General features: G+C 37.0%; 1 protein-coding gene across 1 annotated transcript in view; it reads left to right on the top strand.

The window, feature by feature from the left end:
• Positions 1–15,786, top strand: part of SAR1B (secretion associated Ras related GTPase 1B) — a 28,442-nt gene that overhangs the window by 6,656 nt on the left and 6,000 nt on the right. The window contains exons 2-3 of the mRNA XM_007461365.1: positions 4,465–4,540; positions 8,424–8,543. Of these exons, the coding sequence (XP_007461427.1) occupies positions 4,483–4,540; positions 8,424–8,543 (178 nt within the window). The 5' untranslated portion in view covers positions 4,465–4,482. The remainder of the gene's footprint in view (positions 1–4,464; positions 4,541–8,423; positions 8,544–15,786) is intronic.

Genomic DNA, 15,786 nt, shown 5'->3' with positions numbered 1-15,786 from the left:
GAGTGTGCTCTCTGCCCAGGCTCCTCTTGAGACTTTGACCCTTTTGGTTAATTCCTTCTCTTTCTCATCTTTAACCTCTTCCTTGCCACTAGCTCCTTCCTTTCAATTTATCAACATTCTCAAGCCTCACCCTTCCTTAAGAAGAAAACCTCATTTCCTTCATCCCATTTCAAACTTTTTGAAAGAAGAATTTCCTAGGACTTCCCTGGTGGCGCAGTGGTTGAGAGTAGGGAGACGTAAGAGGGAGGAGATATGGGGATATATGTATATGTATAGCTGATTTACTTTGTTATAAAGCAGAAACTAACACACCATTGTAAAGCAATTATACTCCAATAAAGATGTTAAAAACAAAAAAACAAAAAAACCTGGTACCTAAACCAATTCTGAGTGCTTGATTTAAAAAAATAAATAAATAAAAATAAATGCACTTTGATTACATGCCAGTAGAGCAAATATATTTAAGGCTATGTCGTTGGCCCTGAATAAATATACCTAAAAGAAAAAAAAAAAAAACAAAGGTACCCAAAAAAAAAAAAAAAAAAAGAATGAAAGAAGAATTTCCTCACTGCCTCCACCTGTTAACCTCCTGTCCCATTCTCTTCTCAATAATGACAGAAGCCAGGTTTTAAATATTGATACTTACTTTGTACATTGTATCTCATTTGCTCTTAAAACACCCTGAGAGATTTTAACTTGTTCAAGGTCACACAGCTCTGCTGTGGTTTAAGTACCGGCCATAGGCTCTCCTGTACTACCACTCCACTGCAGGCTACTCATGCTGTCAACTGTTGTCTCCTTGTCACCAAAGCTAGCTGTGACATCTCTGCATTTAATGTGGCTAACTTCTTTCCTTGCCTCTCTCTTCTAGTTCTTTTACCCTTCCTGGGTTCTTCTGGTTCTTCCATCTATATCTGTCCCTTAAGTGAGAATTAATTTCTTTCATAGCATTTGGCTGGTGCTGGATGCAAGGAGACTTTAGGCAGAGATAGTGGGAGAACATTCTGATGCTGGGAAGGATAATGAGCAGAGGTTTTAAGGTAGTAAAGTCCAGGTCACCAGTGGTGAATGGCAAGCAGTTTACTTTGGTCTGGGGAAAGCTACAAGTAGGGAAGTCATATGTATTAAACTTGGAAAGGTAGCTAAGAGTGGAATGTGGAATACTGGGCCTAGGAGTTTGATTGTATCATTTCTCAGCTCACAAATCTCCAGTGACTCTCCATCCACAAGCATAGAGTGGCCATATAATTTAACCTAAATCAGGACCCTTTTGAGAGTGAGAGGAAGCACTGTTAATAATTACACTGAAATAACTTTGCTGAGACTATCCCCAGCAAACTGGGAGTTATAGTCACCCTGACTATGCAACAAGTCCAAGATGACATTTTGGGGAAGCTACTCTGGAGGGCATGCACATATGGGTAGAAACACATTTTGATGTTAAGATGGTAGTTTTGGAAGGTGACAATAAGGCTTTTGACTGGGTGGCTCCTGTGAGCATCAAAGAAAGCTTGAGACTTCAGTGCAGAAATTGATAGAGCTAAGGAATGACTGGGTGTTGGATGTGAGGGAGAGGAAGGAATTACATGTCAGAGTCATGAGCTGGAGTTATTAAAAAATGGTATGTAATGACTTAAATAAATTAAAACCTTTAAAACTATTGTTATAAAGCTTTAGAGAGCCAATGCAATGTAAGGGAAAGGGGATGGATGTGGAAGTTCGACTCATTTTGAAACTTAGTTGTGCCTATCATTAATAGTTGAGTTTTACTTACTGTAACTTCAGCTTCTTCTGTAAAATGTGAACAATAATATATGTACTCTGAAAGGTTGTTGGGGTATTTAGTGGTGATATCTGTAAAGTATCTAGTACTGTGGGCCATGTAGTAGAAGAAATAATAATAACAGCAGCTAAAATTAAATGCTTCCTCCATGCAAAATACTAAATGCTTTGCGTGTAGTAATTAATCTTCACAATAACCATCTCAGGTAATATTGTTATCCCCATTTTACAGATGAGGAAAGTGAAGTAACTTACCTAAAGTAGATAGTAAAGTCCTAGCACCAGAGCTCCTGCTCTTAACCTCTAGACCATAATGCTCGTAGGGGTTCAATAAATGGTAGCTGATATTTTTTGTTTGTTTGTTTTGCTTTGTTTTATTAAATTGAAAGGTGGATTCAGCATCGTTTCTTATGTTCATATATCAAAAGTAGCAGGCATGAAGACCTAATGTCTAAATTTAGTCTCAGATTTGTTTATCAGTCTGGCTTCTGCATCACTAATTAGCACCAGTTGATTTTTTACTCTCAGTTTGCCGTCCCCTAACCCCAGTCATATTATCTAATATTTCCCGACTTTTGCTGTTCCCATTCAGGCTAAACACCATCTAAGAAACCTTTACCTAGCTGTACCCTGGTGTCACCATAGAACTATGGAAATAGGTCTTCGGACATAGAGACAAGCAGGACTGGTTTTCTCTTTTTTCATACAAAATATAAAGTGCATTTGTGAGCATACCATACCTCTTTCTGTTGGTATGCACATAAATACCTCATATCTCTGTTATTTATTTTTATTATTTTGTTTTTATGCTCTTATGATCATTACTCCCCTAGTAGCTTAGGACTTCAGTATGGGCATTTTTTTTCCCTTGTGTTTGAATGAGTCTTGAAACTCTATAGGGTGAGTTGTTACCATTTTAGATAATATCCTATTCAGTTTTAACATTTTTCAGTTTAATTGCATTTGTGTAGCTCATTTATCACTGTATAATCTTTTTGAGAGAAAGAGCCACGTTTGTCATCAATATTTGTATTCCCCATGATGTCTAGCTCCGGACTTTGGATGTAATATGAACTAGGTAAATATATATTAAATTAAATTAAATATCTCAACACACCACTGCTTTATTTGATTCTCTACAGTGAAAATTATTATGATTCCCTTTGAAAAGCATATACCTCAGAATCTTCAGAAAAGACAAGCTACCTGTATATATTTTCTCTGACTTTAAGTTTCAATTTCTATATGACCTAAAAAGATAAGAGTAGAAGGAGGTGTAATTTTCAACTTGAGTAAAATGAGAACTTCTAAGATAATAGATTCTTATATATTTATGTTGCTGTTGTAGTTCTCATTCTTGTGACACTGACAAATGAAACTATTCATAGTTTGCCAGTCACTCTGTCTTAATCAGGAATCAACTGATTGCAAGAACAAAATTCTGCTTACGCTAATTCAAGTAAGAAGTTAATAGAAGAGGGGAGAATCTATTGCCAGGATCCAGGGGATTTCCTAGTAAACACTGCTAGGCCTTGTACAGACTGGAGGTAGGCTGTCTCTTTTCTCTGTTTCTGACTCTCAAGGTGATGTGCTCTCAACATCTTACTCTCTAGGAATATTGAATTTGGTGGGCCCATCTGTGTCCAGCTTGGCAGCCCACTGGAGGGAGAGGCAGTTATAGAAAGCAGTGTTGTGTGTCATACTTAGTCTGAAGAATATCAAAAATAGCACAACCCTTCAAACTTTTTGGACTTGGCCCAAGTTTTGGGCCTGGGTTTTTTTGTTCAGCTCTAGAAAATGAACTTTGTTGATCTGAAAGCATATTTTTGTATAAGTGATTTTTTTTCTAAAGAGGCTTTTTTTCTCTTATTTTCCATATTAGCTATATTAGTTTATCAAGTACATGTCAAGTAAATGCTGAATTGAACTATGCTCTGTATTTTCTACTGTGATTTAATCTTTTTTTTTTTTTTTTTTTACATTTAGTAACATGATTAAAATTTGAAAAATGCAGAAAGATAACAAACCCAGAAATTTACTGTCTGGTACCAACTGCTACAAAAGAACAAAAGAAAAAGAAAAAGGGTTTTTACTCCACATAGGTAAAATCAGACTCGGAAACTTATTTCATGATCAATTTCCTTTCTTCTCCTCTTTTCTCTCTTCTTTCCCATCCCCCACTCCAAGGTTTTGGTAAATATTTCATATACCATAGATACAATATTTAATTTACTATTGAACATAGATTATTTCTAAAAATTTTCTTATGGGACACTTTGATGAACATCTTTATACATAAGCTTTTCCATATTTAGGACAATTTCTAAAAGTAGAATTCTTGGGTCAAATGGTATCAACAGATACATTATTGTCAAATTAGTTTTGAAAAAGATTTGTACCAATTTATACTGCCACTAATAATGCTTCTTTTACCACATTTTTTCTAGTCTTGACTGTTATAATTTTTTCATATTTGCTACTTTGAGGGGCAAAGAATGGTCTTTACTTGGTGTTTTAATGACATTTTGTTTTTTATTCATCAGTATAGATCAGGTTAGACTGGCATGGAAAAGAGTGTTTAATTCTTTGTAGTAAGGTTGTAGGATTATTTACTCACCGTTGATGTTTAATGCTGTTGGTGTTTAATGTTGACTACTAAATTCAAAACACTTTTTTTTCCAGACCCTATAAGATTTGGCTATGTCCTTCATATTTGACTGGATTTACAGTGGTTTCAGCAGTGTGCTACAGTTTTTAGGTAATGTTGGCCCTTTGTTCTCTTTTGTTATCCCATTTAATCCTACTTATATAAAAGGGTCTTTTATTTGTACAGAGCCTCTTTGTATGTAACCCAGTAGTTACAAATGTGGGCTCTGGAATCATACAAACATGTTCAATTACTCATTATACCTGTTGCAAAGTAATCTTAGACAAACTGTTTTCTCCACTTTAGCCTTAATTTCCTTATCTGTAAAATAATAATAATTCCTATCTTTTAAGGTTGTTGATAAGCATATTATTAACAGGAATAGCTACCATTTATTAGCCAGTTTGCACAAGAGCTTTACATGCTTTACCTCATGTAATCCTCAAAGGAATCCAATGCATTCTTTTTTTATTATTATAAAAATGCATGTTCCATAAAGTACCTCGTATATTATAAATGGCATTTTATAACCTACTAAATGAGTCTTGTTTACCCAGCAATTCTGACTAGTGATTTTCCTCTCTTTATAGATTTTAAAGATAGGAAAAATCTTTGCTTCCCATTCTTTTATTGACACCCTTGACTTGTCACATTTTTCGGTGAAACGGGCTTTTTTTTTCCCCCTGAACCAGGCTTTTGATTAACTTTTATGTTGGGATATACACAATTTTATTATGGTAATAATTAATGAAAATATTTCTAGTCCCCTATTTTCAAATTTTGTCCTAAGTTTAGTCTCCTTATAACCATCATCTTGTAAACTGGCAGAAAGAGAAGCATTTCATGTAATTACAGAGTGGTCAACATAGTTCTAAACTGGCCACAACCATACTTATGGAATGATATCTCCTATATAAATATTTCTTTCTCCACAAACATAATCTTGACTGAGGAAATAAATTTTGATTGGGAAATATAAATTTTGTTTGACTACTATATATTAAAAGGATAAAAATGTAAGATCAAATTTTGTCACTGTATTTTTATTTCTTAGTTGAACCTTAGTTGCAAATTTTTAAAAACCCAGAGTGGTTTTTTTTCTTTTTAAAAATATAATTCCTCACATTATTTTATACTGTTGCTCTACTACAGGTCAAATGTCAGTTCTCTCTATACTACCTCCAAGAGAATTCTTAAACCTTTTTATCAGACTGAAATATTTTGTCACATATTTGCAAGAACTGGGTCAGAAATAGAGGCTTTTAAACTTTATTTTGCTGGGGCTTTGGGTTATAACATGTTGGAATCTATATCTCAGTTTATAGAACAATGAATCTATGCTGAATTATGTTGAAAAGGCAAAATAGATTGCATCACAATCAGGAACAAGAAGGTTAATAGTGCTAACTTTAGGAAGCAGTATAGAGAAATGAAAATGAACCAAAGCTTTGGGATCAAACATAGGTTCAAATCTCAGATCTGACTTCGGCATTTGAGCAAGTTAACTCTGAGTCTTCATTTCCCCTCTGTAAAGAAGAGAATAATAATGCTACTTCACAGAGTTGAGGATTAAGTGAAATGTTTGCAGGTGCTTAACAGTGCCTACCACAAAATAAGAATTTAGTCCAACTCAGTTTAAAGATTAAATGCTGTAGTTGTTCCCTTTTAGTATATTATCCTGTACTACACTTTTACTATTTAAAAGTTAGGGTGGTAGGGACTTCCCTGGTGGCACAGTGGATAGGAATCTTCCTGCCAATACAGGGGACACGGGTTTGATCCCTGGTCCGGGAGGATCTCACGTGCCGTGGAGCAACTAAACCCATGCGCCACAACTACTGAGCCCATGTGCCACAACTACTGAGCCTGCGCTCTAGAGCCCATGCTCCGCAACACGAGAAGCCACCGCAATGAGAAGCCCACGCACCACAACGAAGAGTAGCTCCCGCTCGCCACAACTAGAGAAAGCCCGTGGACAGCAACAAAGACCCAACGCAGCCAAAAATAAATAAAATATTTTTTTAAAAAAGGGTGGTAAGATTGAGTGCATTGGTTAGAAACGGTCTATATAGAAATCTTTTAAGAAATAGAAATGTTTAAGGAGATTATTAGTCAGATTTATAATTAAAGGAGAGATGTAGTATCCCAGCTCAAGTAAATATGGAAAACAATCTTCTCTTTAGGATTGGAATTGTTGGTCAATATGTGATCAAAAGATTAGGACTTAAATAATTTACTTCTTAAACTTAAATGTGGGTAAAGAACTAGATGTTATTTTGGCACGAACTTATTAGAAAATGGATGGCCTGAATCTGTAATTGCCTAATGTCTTAAAATTTTCATTTATTGATTAAGTATTTTTTGAGCTGCTGCTGCATTCCCTGTCCTCATGGAATTCCATGGGTATTAGACAATTAAAGACATGAAAAATAAATTTCAATACCACTACACACCTATTAGAATGCCCCAAATCCAGATCCTGACAACACCAAATACTGGTGAGGATGTGAAACAACAGAAACTCTCATTCATTGCTGGTGGGAATGAAAAATGGTACAGCCACTTCGGAAGACAGTTTGTTGGTTTCTTATAAAACTAAACATACTCTTACCATTCAATCCAGCAATTGTGCTCCTTGGTATTTACCCAAAGGAGTTGAAAACTTACATCCACCCGAAAACCTGCACACAGGTGTTTGAGGCAGCTTTAGTCATAACTGCCAAAACTTGGAAGCAACCAAGATGTCCTCTAGTGGGAATGGATAAACTATGGTATAGCCAGACAATGGAATATTATTCAGCACTAAAAAGAAACGGACTATCAAGCCATGAAAATACATGGAAGAAACTAAAATGCATATTACTGAGTGAAAGAAGCCAATCTGAAAAGGCTACATACTGAGTGATTCCAACTACATGACATTCTATGACATTCTAGAAGAGGCAAAAATATGGAGACAATAAAAAGATCAGTGGTTGCTGGGCCTTGGGTGGGATGGGATGTATAGGCAGAGCACAAAGGACTTTTTAGGGCGGTGAAAATACTCTGTATACTGTTGAATATGTGTCATTAAACTTTTGTCCTCTTGGGTGAGGATATGTATGTGTGGGGACAGAGGTATATGGGAAATCTCTGTACGTTCCTTTCAGTTTTGTTGTAAACCTAAAAGTGCTCTAAGAAAAGTCTTTAAAATACACACTCACACACACACACACACACACACACACACACAGCTCAATATGGAACTTTGCAGGAAATGCCAGTCTACTGTAAATTGGTCAATGCTGTCTTTATCTGTTTATCCCTTTATCTATCAATGCTTGACTGATATATTTAAAATTATGTGCTTGGATATTTTTGTTGTTGCTTAGTGTTATGCAATCATGTGAATAGTTTAACCTTATTCTCAGAGAAATTTGACAGTGAACTAAACGTTTTTACTGAAAAAAAACTCACTGTAATTTTTATTGTCAAAAATAGTTAATTTATTTTTATCTGTGGAAAAATACTCTTTAATTTTTCTTTTGGTCTAGCTTCATAAATACATGATGTCAAGTATTTTATGAGTGTTTCTCTAGTAGAGGACACAGATATTTATCAAGGGATAAAATAAAATAAAATAAAAGAGGATTTAAGATAAATTGTCAAGGGAATTGGCATTTTGGCATTGCAAGATAAGTTTAGGTCACACACACATTTATTGATCGGGGCAAAGTTTAGTTTTATAATGATTTGACTTCCCAAATCATAATAAATTTAAAATAGCTCTTCAAAACTAAAAATAGGTTAGATATCCAAGCTTTTTCAGGCCAATTTATAAAATATTAAAAGTTCAAAAGGTTAATAAGTGTTTCTTTATCAAAAATCTGGGGTAATTAGGAAAAGTATCTAAATAACTAAATTGTGAATATTATATTATACTTTTATTTAAAGTCATTTTATTTGTGTAGTCTGTCAGATATCACTTTGACTAATCATAGCTCTTATTCTGCAGGATTATATAAGAAAACTGGTAAATTGGTATTTCTTGGATTGGATAATGCGGGAAAAACAACATTGCTACACATGCTAAAAGATGATAGACTTGGACAACATGTCCCAACGTTACATCCCAGTAAGTATATTCTCCCATACAATATATTACTTGATCAAGTGATACCAATTCATAGGCCCTAACCAAAAGGTTTTGTTTGTTTTTTTGGTGGATAAATTATGATCAGGTCATTTCACCTGTTCTTAAAATAGTGTAGTAAATAATAAGTGACCCAACTCTAGGGAGTATATTTAGATCTTGAAATACTACTCATATCTTCTTATCAGTTAGTATACCATTGTCCAGCTAGAGGAATTAAAAAGCCTCAGGGATTATGATATGATATTCAACAACATATTGCTTAGGTTATAAATAGTCACCATTAGCTTGTTACATAACCTAAATTTCTTTCAAATTTTAGAACTGTACTATTTTAATCATTATTCGATGGGCAGATTATAGTCTTATACTTTGCTGGTAGATCTCAACTTGTTAACCAGTTATTTTTCCAGTCCTAACAAACTGAACTATTTCTAATATAAAGACCATAGAATTATTCCAAAAAACAGGGCATGTATTGATACACTTATAGAAAGGTTTTTGGTTTTTGGTGTTCTTTTTGGCCGCACCCCACGGCTTGCAGGGTCTTAGTTCCCCAACCAGGGACTGAACCTGGGCTCACGGCAGTGAAAGCACCGAGTTGTAACCATTGGACGACCAGGGAATTCCCTAGAAAGTTTTAAAATAATTAAAAAATAATTTACTGTGCTTCCTTTTAGAAAGACTACCTGAAAGACATTAATAATGATTCTATAAATCACTTAATACATATCATCCTGTATATAAGATTATGTAATAGGTACTGTTTGAGAAAGTAAAGTTAATGTTAAAGTGATAAAATTATTAGAAACAGAAGTCTAATCTTAAAATACCTGTGAACTTTTACTTTTGAAAAGACAATGAATCAAGTACACAGAGAGTTTAAAGACAAGTTAATCCATAGATTAATTATGAAATAATGAGTATTGGCCTTAATAATGAGTAAAAAATTGAGAACTGGACTAAAAAGTAGATAATATGATAGTTAATTTAGTTCAGTAAATATACAAAGAACAAGGAAGGAAAACAGAGCAAAACAAATTACCATTTTATCTCTAAAGCTGTTAGTGAGTGAAGTTGGAAAAGGAAGATTTTGTAAAATTGATACTTTTTTTTTATATTAGGAGAGGAAAGTGGGGCTTGACAAATAAGATTCTGATACAAGAACAATACTGTTAAAGAAAAATGATCATGGTGAAATTGAGTATACAAAATTATCTGCAAAAGCAATAGAAATGGAAGAGATTACACAGTGGTCTTATATTAGGTGTAAGTCATTTTAAAAATTTTATGATGTTGCCCTTCTTAATTTATTCAACAAATATTTTTTGAGCACCTGCTCTATGGCAGACATTGTTCTAAGTACTAGGAGTAAAAGCAGTGGCACAAAACAGATGCTATCTCAACCTTCCTGTGGCTCACATTCATTTCAACTAATATTTTTCAATTAATCAAAAAACATATGTGTACTCACTTCGGCAGCACATATACTAAAATTGGAATGATACAGAGAAGATTAGCATGGCCCCTGCACAAGAATGACACACAAATTTGTGAAGCATTCCATATTTTTAAGAATGAAACTAAAAATACTCTCTAACATCATGTACAAAAATAAACTCAAAATGGGTTAAAGACCTAAGTGTAAGGCTGGATACTATAAAACTCTTAGAGGAAAACATAGGCAGAACACTCTCTGACATAAATCTCAGCAATATCTCTTTTTTAAAATTAATTAATTTATTTATTTTTGGCTGTGTTGGGTCTTTGTTGCTACGCGCAGGCTTTCTCTAGTTGTGGCGAGTGGGGGCTACTCTTTATTTGCAGTGCGTGGGCTTCTCATTGCAGTGGCTTCTCTTGTTGTGGAGCACAGGCTCTAGGGTGTGCAGGCTTCAGTAGTTGTGGCTTGCGGGCTCAGTAGCTGTGGCTTGCGGGCTCTAGAGTGCAGGCTCAGTAGTTGTGGCGCATGGGCTTAGCTGCTCCACAGCATGTGGGATCTTCCCAGACCAGGGCTCAAATCCATGTCCCCTGCATTGGCAGGCAGATTCTTAACCACTGCACCACCAGGGAAGTCCCACAATATCTTTTTTGATTCATCTCCTAGAGTAATGAAAATAAAAACAAAAATAAACAAATGGGACCTAATTAAGTGTAAAAGCTTTTGCACAGCAAAGGAAACCATAAACAAAACAAAAAGACAACCCACAGAATGGGAGAAAGTATTTGCAAATGAAGAGACCAACAAGGGATTAATCTCCAGAATATACAAACAGCTCATGCCACTCAATATCATAAAAACAAACAACCCAATCAAAAAATGGGCAGAAGATCTAAATAGACATTTCTCCAAAGAAGACAGACAGATGGTCAAAAAGCCCAGGAAAAGATGTTCAACATTACTAATTATTAGAGAAATGCAAGTCAAAACTACAATGAGGTATCACCTCACACTGGTCAGAATAGCCATCATCAAATATCTACAAACAATAAGAGCTGGAGAGGGTCTGGAGAAAAGGGAACCCTCTTGCACTGTTGGTGGGAATGTAAATTGGTACAGCCACTATGGAGGACAGTATGGAGGTTCCTTAAAAAACTAAATATAGAACTACTGTATGATCCAGCAATCCCACTCCTGGGCATATATCCAGAGAAAACCATAATCCAAAAAGATACATGAACCTGAATGTTCATTGCAGCACTATTTACAATAGCCAGGTCATGGAAGCAACCTAAATGCCCATCGACAGACGAATGGATAAAGAAGATGTAGTACATAAATACAATGGGATATTACTCAGCCATAAAAAGTAATGAAATTGGGTCATTTGTAGAGGCGTGGATGGATCTAGAGACTGTCAGACAGAGTGAAGTAAGTCAGAAAGAGAAAAACAAATATCGTACATTAACGCATATATGTGGAACCTAGAAGAATGGTAAAGATGAAGCAGTTTGCAGGGCAGAAATAAAGACACAGATGTAGAGGACAAACGTATGGATACCAAGGCGGGGAAGTGGCGGCCAGTGGGCGGGGAGGTGTGATGGATTGGGAGATTGGGATTGACATGTATACACTGATGTGTATAAAATGGATAACGAATAAGAACCTGCTGTATAAAAAAATTAAATTAAATTAAAAAAACAAACAAAAAGAATCCACCTGCCAATGCAGGGGACACAGGATCGAGCTCTTTTCCAGGAAGATCCCACATGCAGCATAGCAACTAAGCCCATGAGCCACAACTACTGAGCCTGCGCTCTAGAGCCCGCGTGCCACAATTACTGAAGCCCACGTGCCTAGAGCCCATGCTCCGCAACAAGAGAAGCCCATGCACCACAATGAAGAGTAGTCCCCAATCACCTCAACTAAAGAAAGCCCGCGTGCAGCAATGAAGACCCAGTGCAGCCAATAATAAAAATAAAATAATTTTTTAAAAAGAAATTTTAAAAAATAGATAACTAACAAGGACCTACTGTATAGCACAGGGAACTCTACTCAATATCCTGTAATAACCTATATGGGAAAAGAATTTGGGGACTTCCCTGGTGGTCCAGTAGCTAAGACGCCTCGCTCCCAACGCAGGAGGCCTGGGTTCAATCCCTCTTCAGGGAACTAGATCCCATATGCATGCCGCAACTAAGAGTTCAAATGCCGCAATGAAAGATTCCGCATGCCGGAACTAAAGATCCTGCACACGGCAACGAAGATCACACGTGCCTCAACTAAGACCCAGCTCAGCCAAAATAAATAAATAAATAGGAACTTCCCTAGCGGTCCAGTGGGTAAGATTCCATGTTCCCAGTGCAGGGGGCCCGGGTTCGATCCCTGGTCAGGGAACTAGATCCCACATGCCACAACTAAGAAGTCTGCATACCGCAACAAATGATCCTGCATGCCGCAACTAAAGATCCCACATGCGATAACGAAGATCCCATGTGGTGCAACTAAGACCTGGCGCAGCCAAAATAAATTAATAAATAATAAATAAATATTTTAAATAAATAAATAAATCTTTAAAAAATCTTTAAAAAAAGGAATCTGAAAAAGAATGGGTATATATGTATAACTGATTCACTTTGCTGTACACCTGAAACTAACATAACATTGCAAATCAACTATACTCCAATAAAAATTTAAAAAGAAAAAGCATATGTGAAAAAGGTAACATATATCTACCCTATGATCTGGCACTTCCACTGCTAGGTATTTATCTAGGAGAAATGAAAAACATGTGTTCACCAAAATTTTCATACAAGAATGTTTATTATACCAGTTTTATTTATCTGTAATAGCCCCAAACTGGAAACAGCTCAGATGTCCTTCAAAAAAAGAATGGATGAACAATGGAATTCTACTCAACAAGAAAGAGGAATAAACTGCTGATACATACGATGCATATTATATTGCATGGAAGAGGCTGGTCACAAAATTTATATACTATATGATACTATATGATATACTATATGATAGAATTTATATAAAATTCTAAAACAGGCAAAAGAAACCTGTGGTGATAGAATTCAGATCAGTGCTTGCTTCTGGGAGTGGAAGTGTAGACTGGGAAGGGGCAAGAGGGAACTTGCTGGGATGTTAACAGTGTTCTGTATCTTAATCAAATTGGGACTTCTTTTAGAAAGCATGGAGTGTACTGGGGATTGTAACCATAGAGGTAGTTTGCCAACCACATCCAAGCATTATCTTTTCCTTATGGAAAGGATCATGCTTTGAACACAAATTGTATTACTTATTCATTCAGTTGGCAGTCTTCATACAGAATTTTTTAGCAAGATAAACTACTCTGGGGTCTCATAGTTATATTGAATAGTTAACAATTATACTGAACCTTTCATTGTAATTGTAGGGGGTCTTCTGCTTTTGGCCATGAGGGAATAACAGAGTCTGGAATTACCATCCCACTGTAAATGACTAGAAAACTGGACAAAAATATCTACTACAACTGTTTTCAGATATTGGGCAATAGCTAGCACAGGGCTATGATTCCTGAGAGAAGAAAAACAAACGCTTCTCTATTCAAGTTTTATCACAGGAGGTAATTTTCAGATCATGGTGTAGGGAGAGGAAACCCACACAACCCAGTAGTCTTACTGAGTTGAGGAGACAGAGACCAGAAATTGGGGAGGCTAAGGTGACTAGAATTTGCTGGGCAGATTACCACAGAGGAAGGAGCTCTGCAGAGAAGGAACTCCAGAAATTAAAAAAATATATATATTTATTTAGGCTGCGCCGGGTGTTAGTTGTGGCATGCGAACTCTTAGTTGTGGCATGCATTCGGGATCTAGTTCCCTGACCAGGGATCGAACCTGGGTCCCCTGCAGTAGAAGCATGGAGTCTTAACCACTGGACCACCAGGTAAATCCCAGAACTCCAGATATTTTCATGGCTGATTACCAATCTGTGCATACATAGGGTGAAACTATGAATAATTTCTGGAAGAATAATTTCTGGAAGAACAGTTATAGTGGAGTTGTTAGCCAAATAATTCCCAGAGCTCACATGGGGCCGGGAATCCAAGTTCGCACCAGCCAAAAAGGAGAGACCTTGTTGAATACTCCAAAGGATCATATCTTAGTAATGGGGCTAAAGTAGCTCCAAATTAAAGGCTACTTTAGGTCTGCCCTAACAAAACTTAAAAACTGATCTGCAAGCAATTTAACTGCCTGCCAGAACAAAGTCCAACTTTCTTTTCTTTTTTTTTTTTTCGGCCATGTCCCGTGGCTTGCAGGATCTTAGTTCCTGACCAGGGTCCCTGCATTGAGAGCACTGAGTCCTAACCACTGGACCACCAGGGAATTCCCAAAGTCCAACTTTCTTGAAAAGGATACAACAAAATCCAACATCCAGGGACTTCCCTGGTGGCAAAGTGGTTAAGAATCCGTCTGCCAATGCAGGAGACACGGGTTCGATCCCTGGTCTGGGAAGATTCCACATGCCACGGAGCGACTAAGCCCATGAGTGCGCCACAACTACTGAGCCTGTGCTCTAGAGCCCGCAAGCCACAACTACTAAAGCCCATGTGCCTAGAGCCCGTGCTCCGCGACAAGAGAAGCCACCGCAATGAGAAGCCCGCGCACTGCAAGGAAGAGTAGCCCCTGCTCGCCACAGCTAGAGAAAGCCTGCGCGCAGCAGGGAGGAACCAGTGCAGCCAAAAATTAATTAATTAATTTTTTAAAAATCCAACATTCAATAAATTATTAGACATGCAAAGAAGCAGGAAAGTATGATCCATAACCAGGAGAAAAATTAATCAGTAAAAACAGATTGTAGCAAAGATGATGGCAGAAGTAAAAAAAGATGATGGAATTAGCAAATAAGGACATTGAAATAGCTGTTATGAATATGCTTAAGGATTTAAGGGAGGGCTTCCCTGGTGGCGCAGTGGTTGGGAGTCCGCCTGCCGATGCAGGGGACACGGGTTCGTGCCCCGGTCCAGGAAGATCCCACATGCCGCGCAGCGGCTGGGCCCGTGAGCCATGGCCCCTGAGCCTGCGCATCCAGAGCCTGTGCTCCGCGGCGGGAGAGGCCACGGCAGTGAGAGGCCCGCATACCGCAAAAAGAAAAAAAAAAAAATGGATTTAAGGGGAACATGAACAATGAGGAGAGAAATGGAAGATATAAGACAGAACCAAATGGAACTTATAGAAAAGAAAAATAAAATATCTGAAATGAAATTTTCACTAGATAGGATTAATAGCAATTTTTTTTGTGGGGTAGAGGGTGTCCACTGCACGGCATGTGGAATCTTAGTTCCCTGACCAGGGGTTGAACCCGCACCCCCTGCAGTGGAACACAAGTCTTAACCACTGGACCACCAGGGAAGTCCCAAGGATTAATAGCAAATTAGTGCCAATACTGCAGAAGGAAAAACCAGTGACCTTAAGTCAATGCAATAGAAACTAAAAGAAACACTGAGAAAAATGACTGAAAAAAAAAAATCAACAGAGCCTCAGTGACTTGTGGGACAATATTAAGTAGTCTAGCAAACCTATCATTGAAGTCTCAGAAGGGGAAGGAAGGGAGCAGAAAAAATATTTGAAGAAATGATAGCCAAATTTTTTATTATAATTGTGTTTGTCATTAAAGACTGTCACCTGCGAAATAGGACAGCCATGAGAGAATACTGTTATTTCACCTTTATCGTTTAAGATGAATTACAGGGAAAATTATTAGGTTGGAGCAGTCACTTGAATTCACAGTAAATGTCAATTT

Source organism: Lipotes vexillifer, unplaced genomic scaffold (genome assembly GCF_000442215.2).
Source record: "Lipotes vexillifer unplaced genomic scaffold, Lipotes_vexillifer_v1.1 scaffold217, whole genome shotgun sequence".
NCBI lineage: Eukaryota > Metazoa > Chordata > Mammalia > Artiodactyla > Lipotidae > Lipotes > Lipotes vexillifer.
The sequence above is the reverse complement of the archived record's forward strand: the minus strand, read 5'-3'. Positions and strand labels throughout refer to the sequence as shown.